The sequence below is a fragment of the Panthera pardus genome, unplaced genomic scaffold (assembly GCF_024362965.1).
Source record: "Panthera pardus isolate Hobbes unplaced genomic scaffold, ASM2436296v1 HiC_scaffold_23, whole genome shotgun sequence".
Taxonomy (NCBI): Eukaryota; Metazoa; Chordata; class Mammalia; order Carnivora; family Felidae; genus Panthera; species Panthera pardus.
In genome coordinates, this window is record NW_026526799.1 from 4,745,155 (window position 1) to 4,767,014 (window position 21,860).

The 21,860-nt window shown below is 40.6% G+C and overlaps 2 protein-coding genes across 7 annotated transcripts in view; one reads left to right on the plus strand and one right to left on the minus strand.

The window, feature by feature from the left end:
• The window catches only part of SLC28A1 (solute carrier family 28 member 1), a 233,135-nt gene that overhangs the window by 202,742 nt on the left and 8,533 nt on the right, over positions 1-21,860 (minus strand). The gene's annotated exons all lie outside the window — the stretch shown is intronic.
• SEC11A (SEC11 homolog A, signal peptidase complex subunit) overlaps positions 1-21,860 on the plus strand; it is a 40,894-nt gene that overhangs the window by 2,515 nt on the left and 16,519 nt on the right. For all 4 annotated transcript variants that reach the window (XM_019460352.2, XM_019460350.2, XM_019460349.2 and 1 more), the window contains exon 2: positions 19,192-19,301. In XM_019460352.2, coding sequence (XP_019315897.1) covers positions 19,192-19,301 — 110 coding nt within the window. The remainder of the gene's footprint in view (positions 1-19,191; positions 19,302-21,860) is intronic.

The following is a 21,860-nucleotide window of genomic DNA, read 5'->3' on the forward strand; positions in this document are numbered from 1 at the left end:
AACCGTGAGATCATGACCTGAGCCGAAGTTGGACGCTTAGCCAACTGAGCCACCCAGGCACCCCAAATTTCATCCATTTAAAGTGTACCGTTTGATAAACTTCCGGTTAACTACGCCCATCACAGTCAAGATAACTGAACATTTCTATCACCCGCAAGATCCCTTGTGCCCCTTTCTGTTTCGTCTGTTAGCAGCTGGCAACTACTGATTTGCTTTTTGTTAGTATAGATGGACTTGCATTGTATTTTTTTTATTTTTATTTTTAATTTTGGACTTGTAGTTTATATTCTTTTGAGTTTTGATTTTTTAACACCTTACTCAAGACTTTTGTTTGTTATATGTAATGCAGTTTTTTTGGTCAGCCTCACAGTTGCCAGAAGTAAAGTGTTTACCTTCCCTGACTCCTATACATTGTTGCCAGATTAAAGGCCTCTCTCCTGCCCTCAGACCTTCAGCTCCTCATTGCCTTGTAGGTAGTGGCCTAGACCCTTAGAATGGCATTTGCAGTAAGCCACAGTCGTGTTACAGTCGCCGTTTCTCCCCGCTTCAGTTTACTTTTTCTACCTGTCTCGTCATTGTCTCTGAACATTGTTCCATTCAAACCTTATGTACTCTGCTGCCTTAAAACTCGTCTTGTATTCTTTCCGAGTCTTTGTGGACTGGCCCAGAACATTCAGTGTTAGCAGTTATATACTATTTTATTTGTCTTCTTCCCTTTGGAGTATGGCTCCTTTCCTGAAGTATCGGATCGCTGTTTTCCTGCAGCTTTTCTTAATCCATGAAGACCTGATCAATAGAGTTTGACTGTTTCTGCGGTGTAAATACACCCAACATGGCTGATTTCATGCTACCAACATGACATCTCTCAATGTGGAATTAAGAAGAGCTGTGGTAGCAGGCACCTGTTATTTCCACTTTACAGATAAAATAGAAAAACATAATCTCAAGAACACAGATAACGAGGGGAAGAACAAACATAGATAACGAAGGGATGCCTGGGTGGTTCAGTAAGTAGGTTGAGCTTCATGCTCTCGGTTTCAGCTCAGGTCATGATCTCACAGTTCATGGGTTCGTCGGGCTCTGTGCTGATAACATGAAGTCTGCTGGGGAATCTCTCTTTCCCTCTCTCTCCGCCCACCCCTGCTTGCTCTCTAGCTCTTTCTCTAAATAAATAAATAAATAAATAAACAAACAAACAAACATTTTAAAAAAGGACATAGATAATGATAAAATGTAGTAAAATAGTCGGGAACTGATGAATTTAGATTATTTCTTTGTGGTTGTTTTTTTAAAATGTAATTTAATTGTACCGATTTTCAATAACACTGTGCTTGACACCCAGCTTGCAAAACTCCTGAAAAGTTAGCAAATTGGCTCCAGCACACTGCTGGTATAGGTTAGGTTTTTTATTTTAGTTTTTAGTTTTTAAATTTTTATTTAGTTTTGAGAGTGTGGGTGAGTGGGGGAGGGGCAGAGAGAAAGGGAGACAGAGGATCTGAAGGGAGCTCCAGGATGACAGCAGAGAGCCCGATGTGAGGTTTGAACCCACAGACCGTGGGATCATGACCTGAGCTGAAGTCTGACACTTAACTGACTGAGCCACCCAGGTGCCCCCAGGTTTTTTTTTTTTTGTTTCTTAAATGATTTTATCTTTAATCACACCCATTGTGGGGCTCAGATAAGTTCGAATGCTGTATCAACTGAGCCAGCCAGGTGACCCTGGATATAGGTTTGTTTTTTGATGCCCATTGGGATGGCCTTTATGTCTAGAAAGGCCTCTTTAAAATTATCTTTTAGTTTAAAAAATAATTTTCAGCTTGTAAAAGCTAAAACTTTAAAACTGAGTTCTTAAGCTTCTAGAATGAGTGTATAAATCTTATTTAAAGGCTAGGAAATTAAAAAAAAAAGTCTAGGAAATTTTAACAGACATTTTTAAGGCCCTTTGAATATTTGGGCTAATTTACAAACAAACACCTGAAAAATATTATAAATTTAAAAATTTCTTTTGTAAAGGGTGCCTGAATGGCTCAGTTGGTTGAGCATTCGACTCTTGGTTTCAGCTCAGGCCCTTATCTCATGGGTTGTGGGTTCAAGCCCCACATCGGGCTCTGCGCTGTCAGTGTGGAGCCTTCTTGGGACTCTCTCTCTCCCTCTCTCTCTGCCCCTTACTCTCTTATGCTTCTGCGCACACGCTCTCTCCCAAAATAAGTAAGTAAACTTTAAAATTTTCCTTTTTAAGAACATCATTCAGCAAACATCACTGCATACTTATATCATTTGTATATGTCTGGGACTACTTAAGTTCTCTGAACTGTTTCAACACTGTGTAAATAGTAAACTTTCTGCTTAAAATCATAAATCTACAACAATTGATTATATATTACAAATTGAAACTACAAACCTGACCTATTACTTTAATGGGCCAAGTTCTTTTAAATTTTATAAATACTTAAAATACCAAATATGCACAGAGTTTTTAACATAAAAATATTAACACTATACATAATTTCCTTTAAGAATTTTTGTTCTTAATTATAAATTTTACTGGGGTCAGAAGTTGTTTACCCACGGGGCGCCTGGGTGGCTCAGTCGGTTGAGCGTCCGACTTCGGCTCAGGTCATGATCTCACAGCTCGTGAGTTCGAGCCCCGTGTCAGGCTCTGTGCTGACAGCCCAGAGCCTGGAGCCTGCTTCTGCTTCTGTGTCTCCCTCTCTCTCTGCCCCTAACCCACTCACATTCTGTCTCTCTCTCAAAAATAAATAAACATTTTTAAAAAAAATTAAAAAAAAAAAAGTCGTTTACCCACTAAGAAAAGAAGTATGTCATGCCAAGTAGTTTTCATGCTACTTTCACATGTAAAATTTGAGATTGTCCCTGTTTGCCAAGAATTCTTAATGACCAGAGGGTATCGGCCAGGATGTGACTAGATCCATATTTGAGCCCTGATGGGATTGGTCCAACTTCCACAGAATTTGCTTATTAGCTCCTCCTTAGGCCTCTTACATTACTCGGTTTGAGTTTTGCATTTCTTTGGGTTCTAATTATCTGTACGTCTTCTTGCCTAAATCTAAAGATCTTAGGACTTGGCAGAATCCTTCAGTCTTTTTCTTTCTTCTTCTCTCTTAGGATCACTCAGCTCCTAATGGCTGTGGTAATGATATCTGATTGAACTCTAGATACCTGTGATGATTTTTGTTTAAGTGAATTGGTCCCCCAGTGAGGCACACAGAAGCCAAGGAGATTTTTCTTTAGTCTTCGACCTAATATCAGTAAGTGTGCAGCAAATAGGAGGTACATATAGCAGAGGACAGGTCTATCCAGATTTTTGAAAACTCATATAGTCTTGTTTAGGATGAGGAAAATGTTACTGACAAGGTGTCCGCATTTAGTAGTTAGTTGCCAAGTTTCAGTGTAGAAATACTAACGTCAGGGGCACCTGGGTGATTTAGTCGGTTAAGCATCCGACTTCGGTTCAGGTTGTAATCTTGTTGGTGGGTTCGAGCCCCGTGTCGGGCTCTGGGCCGACAGCTCAGAGCCTGGAGCCTGCTTCGGATTCTGTATCTCCCTCTCTGCCCCTCCCCTGCTTGTGCTCTGTCTCTCTCTCTCTCTCTCTCTCTCTCTCTCTCAAAAATAAATACTAAAAAAAAAATTAAAACTGAGACATGGTGAATCAGCGAGATGTCACTAGCCAGCACTGTTATGGGTGGACAAATCCAAGCTGTCCATGGCATCCGCGGCTGGAGTCCACATCTGGTTGATGGATTGGGACCACACCAAAGGAGAGTAGATGCAGTGTGTGGAAAGCTGTTGCTTCTCCAGCTAGGCTCTGTTGGTCAGCCAGAAGAGCTAGACATGGAACAGAAGAGAGCAAGGACAGACTGCATTGAGCCAGGCCCTTGATTTCTTGCCACCTCTAACCACAGCGACCTCCAGTATAATAGCAGGTCCTTCCTTTTGACCTTCTAGATCTTGGGCACATTTCTCTTTTTGGCCAACTTTAACCCAGAACCCTAGAGAGAGGGGATTTGGGGATGCCTAGTTAGTTGTAGCTTATCCAGGTTGGCAAAGTGCAAAATTACTGTAGTCAACTCGGCAACTATACACACATCTTCTAATTGTATTTAATTTTTTTTAATGTTTATTGATTTTAGGGCGGGGGGGGGGGGAGGTGGGAGGGGTAGAAAGAGAAAGCGAGACAGAGGATCCAAAGGGGGCTCTGCACTGACAGCAGAGAGTCTGCTGTGGGGCTCTGACTCATGAGCTGTGAGATCATGACCTGAGCCGAAGTTGGACACTTAACCCACTGAGCCATCCAGGCACCCTTGTATTTAATTTTTCAAATAAAACAAAATTATGCTTCTGTCTACTATGTAGCTATCCTTTGTTTTTGTAATTGTTCATGTGGTTGTAGCTGTATTCTTTCTTCCATTAGCCATTCCATAGTCCTTCTGCTCTCAGCCAGAACCCAAGTTGGTCATAGTTTCTTGCCTGGTGGAGTGACCCAAACTTCATTACTAAAGGGTTAATGCCAAGAGTAGTCCTGCCTGAATTGGACTGTCGTGGTTTTCACTAACTTTTATCCCAGAGCATAAGAGAACTTAGAGAACTTCTTTGTATAGTCCAGGATTCTATATATAGTCCAATTATACTCACTTCCCTCATTATGTAGAAACAACCCTATCCTCTGAACGTCAGGATCAGTCACCCTTGCCAATAAGTAACCCTCTATTCTTTGCATTTTGGTTCACTGGCATGAGGAGCCCAAAGTGGCCAGGTAGTGCTCTCAACTTCCGGTTTCATGGAATCATCGTGTCCCCTGATGGAAGGATATCTCCTGTGAAAATGAACATGTCTAAGCCAGCAGAATCCAAAGTTGTGAGAATGGAAAGTGGAAATTTCACTAGCAGATTGTTAGGGGTAATAGTGAGAGCTCACTCCCATTCTCATCCTTTTCTTCTGGACGAATGGGTAGTACCTGTAGAAGAAGTAATCTCATATATTGGTTGCTGATTCAGAGCGTGTACCACATACCGGAAGGCAGTAGACACTGTCCCAGCCCCACAGAGTGTTGCTGGTGACTAACTGGTGCACTAAGTAGCCTCCAAAGGCCATCTGTGTCACTCGGAAGATGGAAACCATACCAGTGACTGAACAGGGAAACGTTTAACATGAAGAACTGTTAACTAGTAAAAGATATTCAACTACTAAAAACGGGTAAAAGAGCACTCAAAGTTCAGAAATGTCACGTGCAGAAAAGAGCTACACCCTCTAGGATGAGGGAGTGAACGAGGAAAGAACCGCCCTCCCAAGCCTGAGATTCGAGACCTCTTTTGAGAGCGTGTGGCTCCACAGGAACCACACGGTCTGCCGCATGCAGTCTGCCATGGCAGTGACATTTGCCAGAGCAGTGAGCCGGGGCTGCTCCATAGAACTGGCCTGCTGGGCGGCTGAGAAATTTGCCAGGGATCACGTGGGCAGGAGCCAGCCTGTGATGGCCAGTGACGAACACTACCAGACCTGCACACAGATCCGCTCACTGCCGTGTGAAATAAAAACATGGAACGGAGGAGAGAAGCCCCTTCCTCCCTCACTTTGCAGTGGCCCTCTCGTGCCTTTTATTAATAAATCCAAACGTGACTGAGCCGGTTGGAAAAGGAGACTTTGTGTAGGTAACCCAAGAATGGATTTGGAGCTCGGAGGCAGTACATTGATAACTGGCCTACTGTTCCGCTGTTATTTCCGGCCAGCCACTTCCAGACGATGGGAGACCTAGTAAGACCGGTGAATTCCATGACCTGTATGGCCACCGCTGTACTTTAATTATCCATGAAATAAGTTCCCTCGTCACAATGTTGTATGGAATACCGTGATGAGGAACTAAGACATTCTGTAAGTTCACGGATGGTGGTTTTGCCAGAGATACCAAGGAGAGGGAAGACATCCCTATCTAGAATATAGTCTAGTAAGGAGAAGTTGCTGTCCGTCCCATGACAGAAGTAAACCAGAATCAGGAATGGTATCATTGTTGATTTTTTTGCTATTGGCAGAGTAGACACTCATCATTGGCCAGAAGCAAATTGGTTTTGGTGACTGAAAATCCACATTGCTAACCATCAGCTTGGCTGCTTACAGACAGCCACTTTGACCACCGGCCCGTTGGGCAAGACGAGGGTAGCTGGATGTCTGACTGACATCCAGAGAGTAGGTAATTTTATTTAACTGATTATTTTAGTATGTGCTGCCGAAACGAGCACTGCTTAGCTGATTATTAAGGTAACTCCTCTGCTGGGACACCTGGATGGCTCCGTTGGTTAAGCGTCCAACTCTTGATCTCAGCTCAGGTCATGATCTCACAGTTGGTGAGAGGGAGCGCTGTGTTGGGCTCTGTGCCAACTTGCGGATCATGCTTGGGATTCTCTCTCCCCCTCTCTGCCTACCTCTCTCTCTCTCTCTCTCTCTCTCTCTCTCTCCCTCTCCCTCTCCCTCCCTCAAAAAAAAAAAAAAAAGACTTCTCTGATGATATAATTCTTTGGTGAACATTTATATGGGACACAGACATATCTTCACATTCTAAATACCTGCTTGGAGAGTTCCCTCAACATACCACTGACCCAAATGCCTTGTCTCCGGCTTTTCGATAACGTCCCTTCCAGTCCCCAGCCAGCCGGCCAGCCAGCCAGCCAAACCGCCGTTCACTTTTGAATCAGTGTAAATCCACACCTGTGGCCACCTCTCCCTCCAGGCAAAAGGAACCACTTCTGTCACTCAAAGTTCTGCCCAATGGGGAGATTTCCCTTAATCACGGTCCCTCGTGGTCAACCCTGAATGGGCATGCAGTGCCACAGCCGTCTGTTTTCAGCTGGTGCTAGGTGGTTCGTGTAGAACCGTCTAAAAACCAGGCCCGACGTCGTCCTTAGTCAAAGGGAGCTCCCGTGAGGCAGTAGGTATGAGAGAAGTGAAGCAGTTTAACCTGAGTAGAAGCCATGAGTATCTGAGTCACTTGCTCGTACAGCTGTGTCTTCAGACCTGCCCGAGCCCGGTCTTAAGTAGCCCGCTTCTGCTTGATGGTGGAGTACTTCCGCGAGCTGACGCACAGCTTCGTGGCTTGGTGTATCTGGCGGTTCAAGCTGGGGAGTTCAGGTCACGTGGTAATTTGGTGACCCCTCCCTCCCCCCGGTCAAGTGTTTGGTCTCTGCCAGAACCCAATAGACGCCAGAAGCTGTGACTTCAGAGAACAGTTCTCCAAAGTATAGCATAGCTTTGCCCCCAGATCCACAGGTGTGTGCTGTCGTTGACCCCTAGAGAATGGCCAGAGGCTCCCCATCTGTCACAAACACTTCAGTCATCATCTGGGTCTGATGGCCCAGTTGCTAGAACAGCTTTCATGGCAGCTTGGACCTGTTGTGGAGCCTTGCTCAAGACCGGCTCAAAATGGGTTTACTAGATACGGAGATTGGACTAGCTCACCCACATGAGGTATATGTTGCCTCCAAAATCCCAGGAGGCCCGCTAGGCTTTAAGTTTCTTAGTGGTATCGGGAACCAGATGCAGCAACTTCCTCTTCGTCTTGGAGGGGATGTTTTAGCAGGGACCGCTGAACACCCAAGAGTTTTCATCAGGAGGAGGATTTTTGTGGGATTTATTTCCCACACTCTGGCCACTTGTGTATTTTTCTTTTTATGTTTATTCTTGGAGCGAGAGAGAGAGGAAGACACAGAATCCAAAGCAGGCTCTAGGCTCCGAGCTGTCAGCCCAAAGCCCGACACAGGACTTGAATTCACGAACCGTGAGATCATGATCTGAGCCGAAGTCAGACGCTTAACCGACTGAGCCACCCTTGGTATTTTACCAAGGGGTCTAGGTCACAAGGTTCAACTACCAAGTGCAGTCAGCACTATATTGATGTCATCAACGTAGTAAACAAGTTTACTCTGGAATGGAAGGCCAATCAAGGTCCCTGTGGCTAGATTACAATCGAAAGCTCTAGAATTGACAGCCCTCAAGTAGACCCTGTCACCAAAAGCATACCTAGTGGTCTTATTTCTCTTGCTGCAGGGGTCCTCAGAGACAGGAAATTGTCAGGAAAACATGCGAGCCTCTTTTAAGTTAATGTTGGCTAGAAACTGATGATTGTCTTGCTAAGACAGGGTACTCAACCCCCGATTTTCATCATTCAGACTCATTAAGGATGTGTACCTTTTAGTTCTGATTATGGCTACGTGTAACATTGTTAAGGGACTGTGACATACAGCATTATGTTTATGGTTATGGGCCTGGAATATCACTTGTAGCAAGAAATAAGACTGGAGAGGTCAGCAGGGCCCAAATCATGGAAGGCCTTGTATACGGAGGAGTTCAGACGTGGTAAGTCGTGAGAAAAAATTTGGAGCAGACAGTACAGTAATTTCACTTTCACTTTATAAAAGTAATATACAGGCAGATGAGTTACATGGATGCAAATCTAGAGGTAGAACTGTCAGATTATTTTCATAGTCTTGGTGAGAGGAAACGAGACCTGAATTCAGGCAGTAGCCGCAGGAGTAAAGCCAACAGGCTGGATGTTAGAGATGTTGGGGGGGTGAACTCTAGAGGCCCCATGGCGGATGTTGGGACCACACTGGAGAGTGTGGAAAGAGGAAGCAATTTGAGGAAAAGGGTTGAGTTCAGCTTTGGACATGGGTGATTTTCAGAAGGTAACTGAATATATTTACCTAGAGGATATAAATGGTGTGACACAAAGAGATCTCAGTGTCATCAGCGTAGAAGTGATAATTGAAGCCGTGAAGAGACAAGATTGCGTGCAGAATGGGGAAGGACAGGGGCAAAGACGATCCTAGAACACCTGTCTTTCAGGGTCTGGCGTAACAAACCAAGGGATGAGTGGGTTATAAGAAAGTTAATCGAGTGCTAAATGCCTCAGAAAGACAAGGTGGTTGAAATAAGTTTATGGGCTCCCCCTCCCCCCCCCATAATGAAACAATGAATAGTTTAAATAGGTGTTATATTTACATTGCTCAAAAATTTAAAAAGGGAAAGTGACTTTCCTATAGTTTTGCCAGCATTGTATGTTTCCAGACTTTTAGATTTTTGTCATTCTAGTAAGTGAAGACTGGTATCCCAGAATAGTTTTACTTTATATGTCCGTTATTATGAGTTTGGTCGAGCATATTTTCATGTGATTTTGGAGTTGTTTTTACTTCATTTTCCAAGAACTGGCAGTTCATAATCCTTTGCCTGTTTTCTTTTTTGGGTTATTTTCTTATTGATTGCCAGGAGCTGTTTCTAGGAAGATGAGTCTTTTGAATGTATATATGGTAAATACTTTCTCATAGTTTATCATTTGTCTTTTGACTTATAATTTGCCATGCATAGTTGTGGGATTTTTTTAGTTATTGTTTGCTTTTTTGTTTTGTTTTGGTAGTTACCTTTACCTAGATTTGCTTCATAGCTTCTGGATTTCAGGTCAATTAAATAAGACTGTCTTTACTCTGAGGCCTTTCCTACTCTGTTTGCTTCTATTTTGTATCCTTGTCCTTAAAAAAAAAAACACAAAACTTTATTGACATATAATTTATAAAATTCACCCATTTGAAGTGTACAATTCATGTTTTTCAGTAAATTTATCCTTCGCTGGATAGTTTATATAAATGTAATCATCCAAAATGTAGTCTTTTGCAGCTGGCTACTTTCATTTAGCATATAATTTTTTAATTGTAAAATACCCATAAAATTTATTGACTCATCCATTTTTTTTATGTTTATTTATTTTTGAGAGAGAGAGCGCGCGCACATGAGCAAGAGAGGGGCAGAGAGAGGGGGAGAGAGAGAATCCCGAGCAGACTCCACGCTGTCAGCACAGAACCTGACGCGGGGCTCGAACTCAGGAACCATGAGATCTGTGAGAACTGTGAGACCAACCATTTTTTAAGTGTAGAGTTCAGTCAGGGTGCCTGGGTGGCTCAGTTGGTTAAGCAGCTGACTCTTAATCTCACTTCAGGTCTTGATCTTAGGGTTGTGAGTTCAAGCACTGCATTGTAGGTGTGGAGCCTACTTAAAAAAAAAAAAAAAGTGTAGAGTTCAGTAGTGTTAAGTACATTAACACGAATGTACAACCAATCTCCAGGACTCTTTTCACCTTGTAAAATTAAAATTCTGTGCTCATTAAAAACTCCCCATTCTCCCCTCAGCCCATCCTCTGGCAACCACCCTTCTACTTTCTATCTCTATTTGACTTTTATTGATTTTTTTTTTTGTTTGTTTATGTATTTTCTGTCTTATTGATTTGTGCTCTAAACTGTATTTCCTTCCTCAGTTGCTTTGTGTTTAGTTTGCTATTTTTGTCTGGTTTCTTGAAGTGGAATCTCGGGTTTTGATTTAAGATCTTTTCTGCGGCGCCTGGGCGGCTCAGTCAGTTAAGCACTCGACTGTCGATTTCGGCTCAGGTCATGATCCCACAGTTAGTGAGTTCGAGCCCCGTGTTCGGCTCTGCACTGACAGCGTGGAACCTGCTTGGGATTCTCTCACTGCCCCCCTCTCTCTGCCTCTCCCCTGTTTGCACACACGCACTCTCTCTCTCTCCCTTTCTCTGAAAATATTTAAAAAAAATTTTTTTAAATCTTTTCTAATATATGTATTTAAAGCTATAAATTTCCTTCCAAGCAGTGCTTTAGCTACACTCCATAAATTTTGATATATTGTGGTTTTGTTTACACTCAGTTCTCACAATATTTTATGATTTCCTTCTGACCCGTGGGTTATTTATAAAAATGTTTAATTTCCAGATATCTGTGGATTTTCTAAATTTCTTTCGGTGCCGATTTCTAATTGAATTCCATTGTGGTTGGAGAGCATAGTTTGTGTGATTATAATCTTTTAAAACTTGAGGCTCTTTTTTATTTGCCAAGGGCTGGATCTCTGGAGAATGTTTCATGTGTGTTTGAAAAGAATATGTATTCTGCTGTATTGGGTGGAGTGCCCTATAGATGTTTAGTTGGTTGATGGTATTCAGTTTTTTTATACCATTGATGATTGTCTGTGTCATTCTATCAACTATTGAGAAAGGGATATTGAAGTCTCAAACTTTTTATCTTGGAATAAATCCTACGTGGGTATGCAGTGTAAGTATTGTTGGATCTGATTCGCTAAAATGTTGCACATAATTTTTATATCAATATCAATGATCTGTTCAGTGGTTTACTTAAAAACAACAACAACAACAACAATTATTTTTTTTGGAGAGGGGTGGCTGCATGGCTCATTCGGTTGAATATCCTTATTTCTTCTCAGGTCATGATTTCGTGGTTGGTGAGCCTCACATGGGGCTTGATGGCTGCTCTCTACACGAGCCTGCTTCGGATCCTCTGTGGCCCTCTCTCTGGCCCTCCCCATGCACTCTGTCTCTCTTTCAAAATAAATAAATAAACATGAAAAAAAATTTTAAAGCTAGTTTTTTTTAAGTTTATTTATTTTGAGAGAGAGAGAGAGTACGCTTGCATTGGGGAGGGGCTGAGAGAGGGAGAGAGAGAATCCTAAACAGACTCTGTGCTGTCAGTGTGGAGCCCAATGCAGGGCTTGAGTTCACGAACTGAGAAATCATGACAGCCAAGATCAAGAGTTGGTCTCTTAAGCAACTGAGCCACACAGGCACCCTTGTTAATAGTTTTCTCAAACCGTGTTTGGTCTGGTTTGGTAATGCTGGTCTCATAGAATGAATTGGAGAGTATTCCCTTTTCTGCGATTTTCTGGAAGAGTTGGCGTAGAATTGTTAATGATTTTTTCATTAAGTGCTTGGTAGAATTCACCAGTGCATGCCATTTAAGCCTGGAGTTTTTCTTTTTGGAATGTTTTTAAACCATAAATCCAATTTCTTTAATAGATATTGATCCATTCAAGTTATCTTTCTTCAGTGAGCATTGGTAACTGTCTTTCAAGGAATTGGAAATATATTAGCATAAAGGTTTTCATAATACTTATTATCCCTATAATGTTTGTATATAATACAAATGAATAGATATTACTCTAGTGATGTCATCCTTCCTGATACTAGTAATCCATATCCTCCCTCCCTCTCTCTCTCCCTCTCTCTCTTTCTCTCTCTCTTTTTCCTGATTAGTCTGGCTAATCGATCTTCTTGAGGAACCAACTTTTGATTTGATTGATTTTCCTTATTGTTTTCCTGTCTTCTGTTTCATTTCTTTCTCCTCTTATTTTTAGTATTTACTTTCTGTGAGTTACTTTGGGTTTCATTTGCTTTTCCTAGTGTTTTAAGGTAGAAGCTTAATTTAGGAAATTCACAAATATTTGGAAATTAAACAATTTCTAAATAACCCATGGGTCAAAGGAGAATCAGGAGAGAAGTTACGAAATATTTTGAACGTGTAAGCAAAAATACAACATATAATTTGAGACTTTTCTGTTTTATTTTTACTGCTATAAAATTCTTCTGTGTAGTATTTTAAATGCATCCCACAGATTTTGATGTATTTCCATTTTTATCCAGTTCAAAATACTTTCAATTTCTTTTTTGAGTTCTTCTTTTACCATGGGTTATTTAGAAGCCTGTTCTTTGATTTTGAAATATTGGAGGGAGTTTTCAGATACCTTTCTGTTACTGATTTCTATTTTCATAACATTGTGATTGGAGAATGCAATTGGCATAATTCAAATCCTTATCTATTTACTAAGACTTGTTCTGTGGTCCTGAATATGGTCTATCTTGGTAAACTTTCTATGTATACTTAAAAGGAATGTGTATCTGTTGTTGCTGGGCAGAATGTTCTGTAAATATTAAGTCAAAGTGGTTGGAAGTGCTGTTCAAATTTTCTCTAATCTTACTGATTTTCTACTTTCTTCCTGTATCAATTATTGATAGAAGGATTTAAAAATTAGTAACTTAACAGCTTTGGATTTGTCTGTGTCTCTTGTAGTTCTGTCAGTATTTGCTTCCTGTATTTTGAAGCTAAGTTATTAGTTGCATAAATGTTTAGGATTATGTCCTCATAGTGAACTCACTTGTTTATAATTATGAAATGACCCTCATATCCCTTATAATATTATTTGCTATAAAATCTGCTTTGTGTGATACTAACATAGCCACTCCATCCATCCATCCCTCCATCTGTCTTATCTTCAGTTTTCTTTTGAGTACGATTAGCATGATATGTTTTCCTGTCTTTTTACTTTTAACAACATTTGTATCTATATTTAGAGTACATTTTTTGTAGGCAACATATAATTGGGCGTTTTTTTTTTTCTAATTCAATGGTATAGTATATAGGTAGTTTACTTTTTATGTGATTATTATGGTTGTGTTCAGGAATCTCCATCTTAATTTTTTTATTTCTCCCATTTGTTTATTATTTGTCATTCCTCTTTTTTCATCTTATTTTGGATTAGTTGTGTTTTTTAGGTTTTTTTGGATTTTTTTTAAGTTTCCATTTTATTCCTTTGTTAGCTTGTGAGGCATACCTTATTTGTTTGTTTGCTTTAAGGTTTATCATGTGTTTTTTTTTTTTAAACTCATCTCAGTCTATCTTCAACTTATATTTTATGACTTCATGTATAGTATGAGAGCATTCCAATAATACATTTCCATTTCCCCTCCTCTGCCTTTGGGTTCTTGTTATATATTTTACTTCTGTATATTTTGCCAAAATACTTTATTGTTACTTTTGCTTTAAATAGTCTATTGTCTTTAAAAATTTTATTTGAAGGGGCACCTGGGTGGCTCAGTCGGTTAAGCATCCAACTCTTGATTTCAGTTCAGGTCATGATCTCACAGTTCGTGAGTTTGAGCCCTGTGTCCAGCTCTGCACTGACAGCTCAGAGCATGCTTGGGATTCTGTCTCTCTCTCTCTCTCTCTCTCTCTCTCTGACCCTTCCCCCACGTGTGCACACACTCTCTCAAAATAAATGAAGTTTAAAAATATTGAAATAAAAATTGTTTTAAAAAGAAAAGGCGTTTATGTATTTACTGACATCTGCTCTTATTCCTTTGTGTTGATCTAGATTTTATTTGGTACTTTTCCTGGAGGACTTTTTTTTTTCTTTTACTTTTTAATTTACATCCAAGTTAGTTAGCATATAGTGCAATAGTGATTTCAGGAGTAGAATCCAGTGATTCATTCCCTACATGTAACACCCAGTGCTCATCCCAACAAGTGTCCTCCTTAATGCCCCCTGCCCATTTAGCCCATCCCCCCTCCCAGGACCCCTCCAGCAACCCTCAGTTTGTTCTCTGTATTTAAGAGTCTCTTGTGATTTGTCCCCCTCCCTATTTTTATATTGTTTTTGTTTCCCTTCCCTTATGTTCATCTGTTTCGTATCTTAACTTCCACAAATGAGTGAAGTCATATGATATTTGTCTCTTTCTGACTAATGTAGCTCAGCATAATACACTCTAGTTCCATCCATGTTGTTGCAAATGGCAAGATTTCATTCTTTTTGATCGCCCAGTAATACTCCCTTGTATATATATACACATCTTCTTTATCCATTCATTTGTCGGTGGACATTTGGGCTCTCTTTCCATACCTTGGCTATTGTTGATAGTGCTGATATAAACATTGGGGTGCATGTGCCCCTTCGAAACAGCGCATCTGTATCCTTTGGATAAATACCTAGCAGTGCATTTGCTGTGTCATAGGGTAGTTCTGTTTTTAATTTTTTGGGGGACTGGTATTTTTGCGTGGAGGACTTTTTTAAAAGATTTTTTGTGGTGTAGGTCTGCTCACGATGAAGAAGTATTTTTTAGGGGTGCTTGGGTGGTTCAGTCGGTTCAGTGCCCAACTCTTGGTTTTGGCTTAGTTCATGATCTCATGGCTTCGTGGGTTCGAGCCCCTCATTGGGCTCTGTGCTGGCAGTGTGGAGGTTGCTTGGGATTTTCTCTCTCTCTCTCTCTCTCTCTCTCTCTGCCCTTCCCCCACTCGTGCTGTCTCTCTCTCAAATAAATAAACTTGAAAAAATTTTAAAGAAGAAGTATTTTTTAATTTTTGTATGTTTGAAAGGCTTTATTTTGCCTTCCTTTTTGAAAGAAATTTCTCAGATAGAATTTTAGGTTGATAATTTTCCTTTTAGTACTTTTAAGATGTTGCTTCAGTGACTTCTGGCATGTGTTATTTTTTTTTTTTTTTAACGTTTATTTATTTTTGAGACAGAGAGAGACAGAGCATGAACAGGGAAGGGGCAGAGAGAGAGGGAGACACAGAATCCGAAACAGGCTCCAGGCTCTGAGCTGTCAACACAGAGCCCGACTCGGGGCTCGAACTCACGGACCGTGAGATCATGACCTGAGCCGAAGTCGGACACTTAACCGACCAAGCCACCCAGGTGCCCCGGCATGTGTTATTTTCAAAGAGAAGTCTGCTGTGATCTTTGTTCCTCTTTACATAATGTCTTTTTTAAATCTGGCTGCTTTTACAGTTTTCTCTTTCTCATTGGTTTTAAGCAGTTTGATGATTATTTTAATTTTGTTGTAGTTTTCTTCAAGTTTCTTTTGCTTGGAGTTTGTTCTGGTTCTTGGATATACAAGTTTATAGATTTAATCAAATTTGGGAAAATTTTGGCCATTATTCAGGTTTTTTCCTGTCTTCCCCTTCCTCCTGACAAATCCCATTACTTGTATGCTAGATTGCTTGATGTTATTCCTCTTCTGCAATTTTTCTAGAAGAGTTGTCATTGAATCGTTATGATTTTTCATTAAATGCTTGGTAAAATTCACCAGTGAATGCCGTTTGAAACTGGAGTTTTTCCTTGTTGGAAGGCTTTAAACTATAAATTCAATTTCTTTAACAGACATCGATCTGTTCACATTATCTGTTTCATGTTCAGTGAGTTTTGGTAGCTTATGTCTTTCAGTGATGAGAAGATATTGTATATCGGTATAAAGGTATGTTTGTAAAGATATGTTTTCTGTGTCAGATTTTTTATCTTTTTTTTTAAGTTGTATTTATTTAAGTAATCTCTGCATCCAACATGGGGCTCAAACTCATGACCCCAAGATCAAGAGTCGCTTGCTCTTCTGACTGAGCCAGCCAAGTGTCCCATGTGTCAGATTTTTAAAAGATATAATGGGTTTGTCTTAAATGAAACTTACCTTACTGTTATTAATATTATGCCTGTTTAGACTATTCCAGATCTTTTGTTATCATCATTTAAGGTCATCACTGGGACTGTCAGTGACTTTACTGGACCATAATAACAGCATCTATTCTGAACACGTTCAATTTTTCCGGCACCATCTGTATGACTTCTAGCTGCTGTCAGGATATTTGCCTCTAATACCCCAGCTTCTAAGCACTTCCTCTTTCGTGAGTTAGACAGCAGGAGAATTGTGGTTATGGACTGATGAGTCTCTTAGTTTGAGGTCTTAAGAGGAATTGAAGACTTAGGCCAACTGTCATTTTGTAGCCCTGAGACACATTTTGCTTCCATGGTCGCTTCTGTCTTTGCTGGAGATTGCTAGAAGTGTGACTTCTACGAAAATACCCTATGTGTTGAACTTTCAAATCTCTTTTGGAAGAATAAGAAATACACTGTGTCTTTGATAACTATAACAGATAAACGCACACACTAAACGCACTATCTTCTAGATAGATTATGGCTGTTAAAAAATTTACCAGCTTTTATTTTGCTGAATTTTCTTGAGCTCTTGTTATGTATTACTTACAGTGTATTTTATTTGGTTGTTTATTTAAGTTCATTTCTTTTTGAGAGAGTGCTCATGTGCGTGCCCGCAAGTGACACCGTTTACCGACTGAGCCACCCAGGCGCCTCCAAGTGTCTTTTTGTTAATGAAAATCTTTCCATTGTCATCTTTCCATTTTCAGAAGGGCACCAGTGTAGCATTGTCAGAACAGGTGTGGGGGATCTAATAAAGTATTCTTTAAAAGAAACATGAAAGACAAAAATTACAATTTCCTTTGTCCCTGCAAGGTCACTGTTCCACCCATAACCACCCTTCCCTTTTTCCTCAGACTTGTAATACTGCCTTTCACCATAGAGTCATTGTTGGGAAATTTATCTAATCACCAAAGTCACCCCCATCCTTCTTATTAAGGAGGAAAAGGTTAAAAGTCCCCCACTGTGTATAACTGGTATGTCCCTTAAAAGGCTCCTATACAGCTAAGTAAGTGGCTGAAACCTAGGCAGAAGCACACTATCTGAGCAAAAATTTGAAAACTGTCATGTTCTTCTCCCTTTCTTTTCTCGCCTCTTTTTCCTACCAACAGCCTTACTCAAAAGAGTAAAATAAAAGAGCCTCCCTAGCTCCTGCTTGGGATTTGCCGTCTCTCCCTCTCTTTTTCTGCCCTTACGTGTGTGCACTCACGCGCTCTCAAAATAAGTAAACATTAAAAAAAAAAAACCCTCATTAAAAAAGATACTTGAACTGATAGATGTGGCTATTTTTAGATTTTATTTGTTTCAGTGTGAATTGTTTAAGTTTTGCCACAGAAATATTAACATGCTTGATTTGGGGATATTGCCATAGACCCTGCTAGGGGTGTTATATAAATGTATGGTTCTCGCAAGGATTACCTTTTCAAAATTTGGCCGATTTTGAAATATGACACCTTTCTGACTCCTGAATAAGGGATAATGGAACCATATTTTACATTTGGTAGTTTGTGTGGAATCTCACAGAAATTCGGGATTGGGACGTAGAATCTATTGTTCTAAGCAGTACTGTAGGTGATTTTTTTAGTATCAAAAATTTGGAAAATACAGCCTTTAGCTGGATTCCTGACTGTTTACCCACTGGTCGACGATAATCACTTCTTAGAAACTAGTTTTCCTACTTCTAGCCTCTCCTCCATTTCCTCAATTCTGTTTTCTGAATCAAAGGACCATTTTTTTTGGTCTTCTCAGAAGCTACCCTCTCAAAGAGGTAGAGTTTAGGAGACCTGAGTTGTAGTTACTACTCTGCCTGCCAACAGCTGTGCAGCCATGAGCACATCACATAACCTCTCCGTGCCTCAGTTTCCCTACCTGTAAATGGGAGTGTCAAACTGTATGCTTGTATTACGCCAGTACTCAAAGGATAGCAAATATTTGTGTCTGTTAGAAAATGTTCATATTTTCTTCTTTGAGGATGATGTTAATTGTATCCACAGAGCACATCATATTTCATAGGGGTGCCAGAATTTAAGTCATATTTGAGTTTCCCCAATTGATCCCAAAATGCCTTTTCAGAGTCATCTCTACGTCTAATGTGGGGCTCAAAGTCACGACCCCAAGATCAAGAGTCACATGCTATACCGACTAAGCCAGCCAGGCACCCCCCAAAATGTCTTGAATAGTTGGGATTTTTTCTTACGAGCATTTTTTTGTTTTGAACAAAGATCCAGTCAGAATGCATTGAATGCATTTGGTTGTGTCTCCTTAGTCCTTTTTAATCTAGAACAGTCTCCCACCTGTATTTTCATGATGTTGAGTTTTGAAGACTAGACCCGTTGTCTTGCAGCATGTCCACACGCACATATATTTTTTTAAGTAACGAAAATGAGTCGATCATCCTCTCTGCTTTTACCCATTATCCGGTCTCAGTCTGACAGTTAGCTCACATTATTTCCCTCACACGAAATGCCTTTTTGGTGTTGTATCTGCTTCTTCGAGTCCTAGAATTTGACGATTTGTCGAGTAGTGGAAATTCAGCAAGACGGAAAAGGCTGGCCTTCGAGTCCTAACTGTGTGACTGACGAGCTGTATGACTTTGGCGAAGTCATTTCCTCCCTCTGAGACTAGGTTTCCTCAACCATAAAATGAGGAGTGCAGTCACAGGCCATCAAATAGCCCACGGTTATCAAGAGATAAGTGTTGTGGGGAAGAACGTCCTGAAGGAGTTCAGGAGCACTGGTATGTTACTATCTATCGGCTGGTGTGTATCATGGATGAAATTGGACTTGAGGGGAACTGTCCTGTAGCCTAAATGAAATAACGTCTGTTGAAAGTTCTGAACATAAGTTTCCTATAAGGGTAGCGTGTTTAGCAAACGAAAAGGAGACAGGTTGTTGGGTGGTAGGAGGGCTGTTCCGGGATGCCGATGTATAATCGTGACCGTATTTTCAAGAATGTTTCAGAACTTCGGCTGCCCTGATGGTACTGCTTGAAATGTTTTAAATTGACACTACTCTCGGTCGCTTTCTTGAGCGGGGATAATTATGGATCTGATTTTCCTTTCTTTTGTTTTTACAGCTGTATTATCAAGTCCTAAATTTTGGAATGATAGTTTCCTCGGCACTAATGATCTGGAAGGGGTTAATGGTCATAACTGGAAGTGAAAGTCCGATCGTAGTGGTGCTCAGGTAACAACTTCTTTTCACGGCATAGGGTTGCACGGCATTACTTGAGAGAAAAATGGACTAACTGAATAACCATTGTATTATTGTTCTAGAAACTACATTTTCCCAGAAGAGGGCCTGAAAGAAAGTTAGTTCCTATTTTTCAACTGTGAGAAATGCACAGCCTTGTTAGGCACTTACCATTCAGACCCCAGAGGGCTCATGACTTTTCTATGAAACAATTACTCTGTTGTGAGTTTTCTTTTGGGCACATCTCTTAAGAAAGTGTTTCAATGTACTGTGTTTTCCTGAAATTCTTCTGTCTTGGTACGCTCCTCATTTGGATAAGTCAAGACTGATACTTAGTTGTTAGTTTACTAGATTATGTATCCTCTCCACGAACTAAGAGTTTTTCTGCGGCACTCAGTGTCAGTACAGAAGCATCACTGATTATTTCCGTGTTTCCTGCTGACCTTTAAATATCACTTCTAAATAGACTTCAGGAATTTTGAAGATACCAGTGCTGTCTCTTAAAGTGACAGATAGTACTGATTTTTTTTCCACCGTTCCTCCTTCTCTACCCTCGTATTCATACTCTAGTGCTTAAAAAAAAAAAAAAAAAAAACAAAACTAATTTAGTAACTAACTCCTTCTGGGAGAATTACCACTTGGTTGTTGAATTGAATCATTATAGTTCTGTCTTATTTGGGGTTTAATTATGTAAGCTGTTTTCAAGTCTTTTCTGGAGATAATGGTGTGTTAATATAAAATAAATCACGAATGTTGTGTAAATTCTAGATACTAGTACATTACTGTTAACAAGATCAATTTGATTCCTTCATTGTCGTATTAGGATTTATGAATTTCAGGGGCGCCTGGGTGGCTCAGTCAGTTAAGTGTCCGACTTTGGCTCAGGTCACGGTCTCGTGGTCCGTGAGTTTGAGCCCCACATCGGGCTCTGTGCTGACAGCTCAGAGCCTGGAGCCTGCTTCAGATTCTGTGCCTCCCTCTCTCCCTGCACTTCCCCCACTTGCTCTCTCTCTCTCTGTCTCTCTCTCTCCCAAAAATAAACACTAAAGAAAAATTTAAAAGAAAGAAAAGGATGTACACATTTCAGCAACAAGTGGTTCCAGCACCAGGGCACTGGGTCTCCAGTGTCTCACTCTCACCTTACTTGCTCTTACGCATACCTTTGTTCTGTGTTTCTTAACAGTCACACGGAACTGTAATTTTAGAGATCCAAAGGCACGGATTTTATTAGCTGGGAAAGCATTTAATGTCCTAGTCTGGGAGTATAGAGACTTCGCCCCAAGTTCCCAGACGGTTTTAGACTCAGTGGAGAGCTTCAGTTTCAAACACTGACAGGAGAAACCACACTAATTGGCGCTGTGGGGAAAAGGTGTAGAGAGAGAGCCCGGGGAGGCTTCTTTTCGAGAGTCTTCCGGGATTCTTTCATATTGAGTTCCCTTCAGTGGAGCTGCTTCAGGACAGTCTCACGACCCTTAAAATGGAGATGTTGGAGTGAACAGGGGATTCAACTAAGGCCCTGCTCGACACAGTGGTGGTCCTGCAGCTAGAAAATTTGTAATATCATTTGGGGCTTAAAAGTGGCATTGGGATAAGTTATTTTGCAGCAAGAGGTTTATTTATATACTAAGCTTTTCCGATTAGCGGTGTGAAATAAGGAAAGGAAATTAAAAGAGACCAGGTCCTATTGGAAGAGAATTTGATCAAGGCTGGAAGGAGCAGTCATTAGAGAAAGGTCATGTATGTGATTGGGTGGCCAAGTAAAAGCAGGTGGCCCAGGTTTCATGTAACTTCGAGGAATATAATTTTTACGTGGAACCAAATATGCCTCAAAGGACTCAGGCTAACCGAGAACCCGCCTTTAAGACTTTTGTGAAGTCAGTGGGGATAAAGACAAATAACTTTTCTTTGTTAATAATTTTTTATTTATTTTTTAAATTCCAATATAATTAACACGCAGTGTTATGTTAGTTTCAGGTGAAGACAAATACTTTCATTAACTGAGTTTCAGGGAACTTTCAAAACTTTTTTTCCCCTTTTATAGAGCTGAAGTCAGTTTAAAAATATTTCAGTGGTTTATATATAACTTTTTATAAAGTTTATGATTGATGTATTAAATTTTTTTTAATGTTTATTTCTGAGACAGAGAGAGACAGAGCAGAAGTGGGGCAGGGGCAGAGAGAGGGGGTGACACAGAATCCGAAGCAGGCTCCAGGCTCTGAGTTGTCAGCACAGAGCCCGACGCGGGGCTCGAACCCACGAGCTGTGAGATCATGACCTGAGCCGAAGTCTAGATTTCTAGATTTTTCTCTCTGAAATCTAGACTCTTGTTTTCACCCTACCCTGGACATCTCCATCTGAATGTTGACCGGGCACTTGAAACTCCACGTAATAAAAGTAAAATTCATCTCCTTTCCCACCCACCTGTTCTTCTTCCCCCTGTTTCTGTGACCGTTACTGCCATCTGCTCCATTGCCATTGTTGAAAACCCCGGAGTCATCCTTGCTCACCCCTTTCTGTCATATCCGATTGGCCATCAAATTTGTTGTTTTCCCT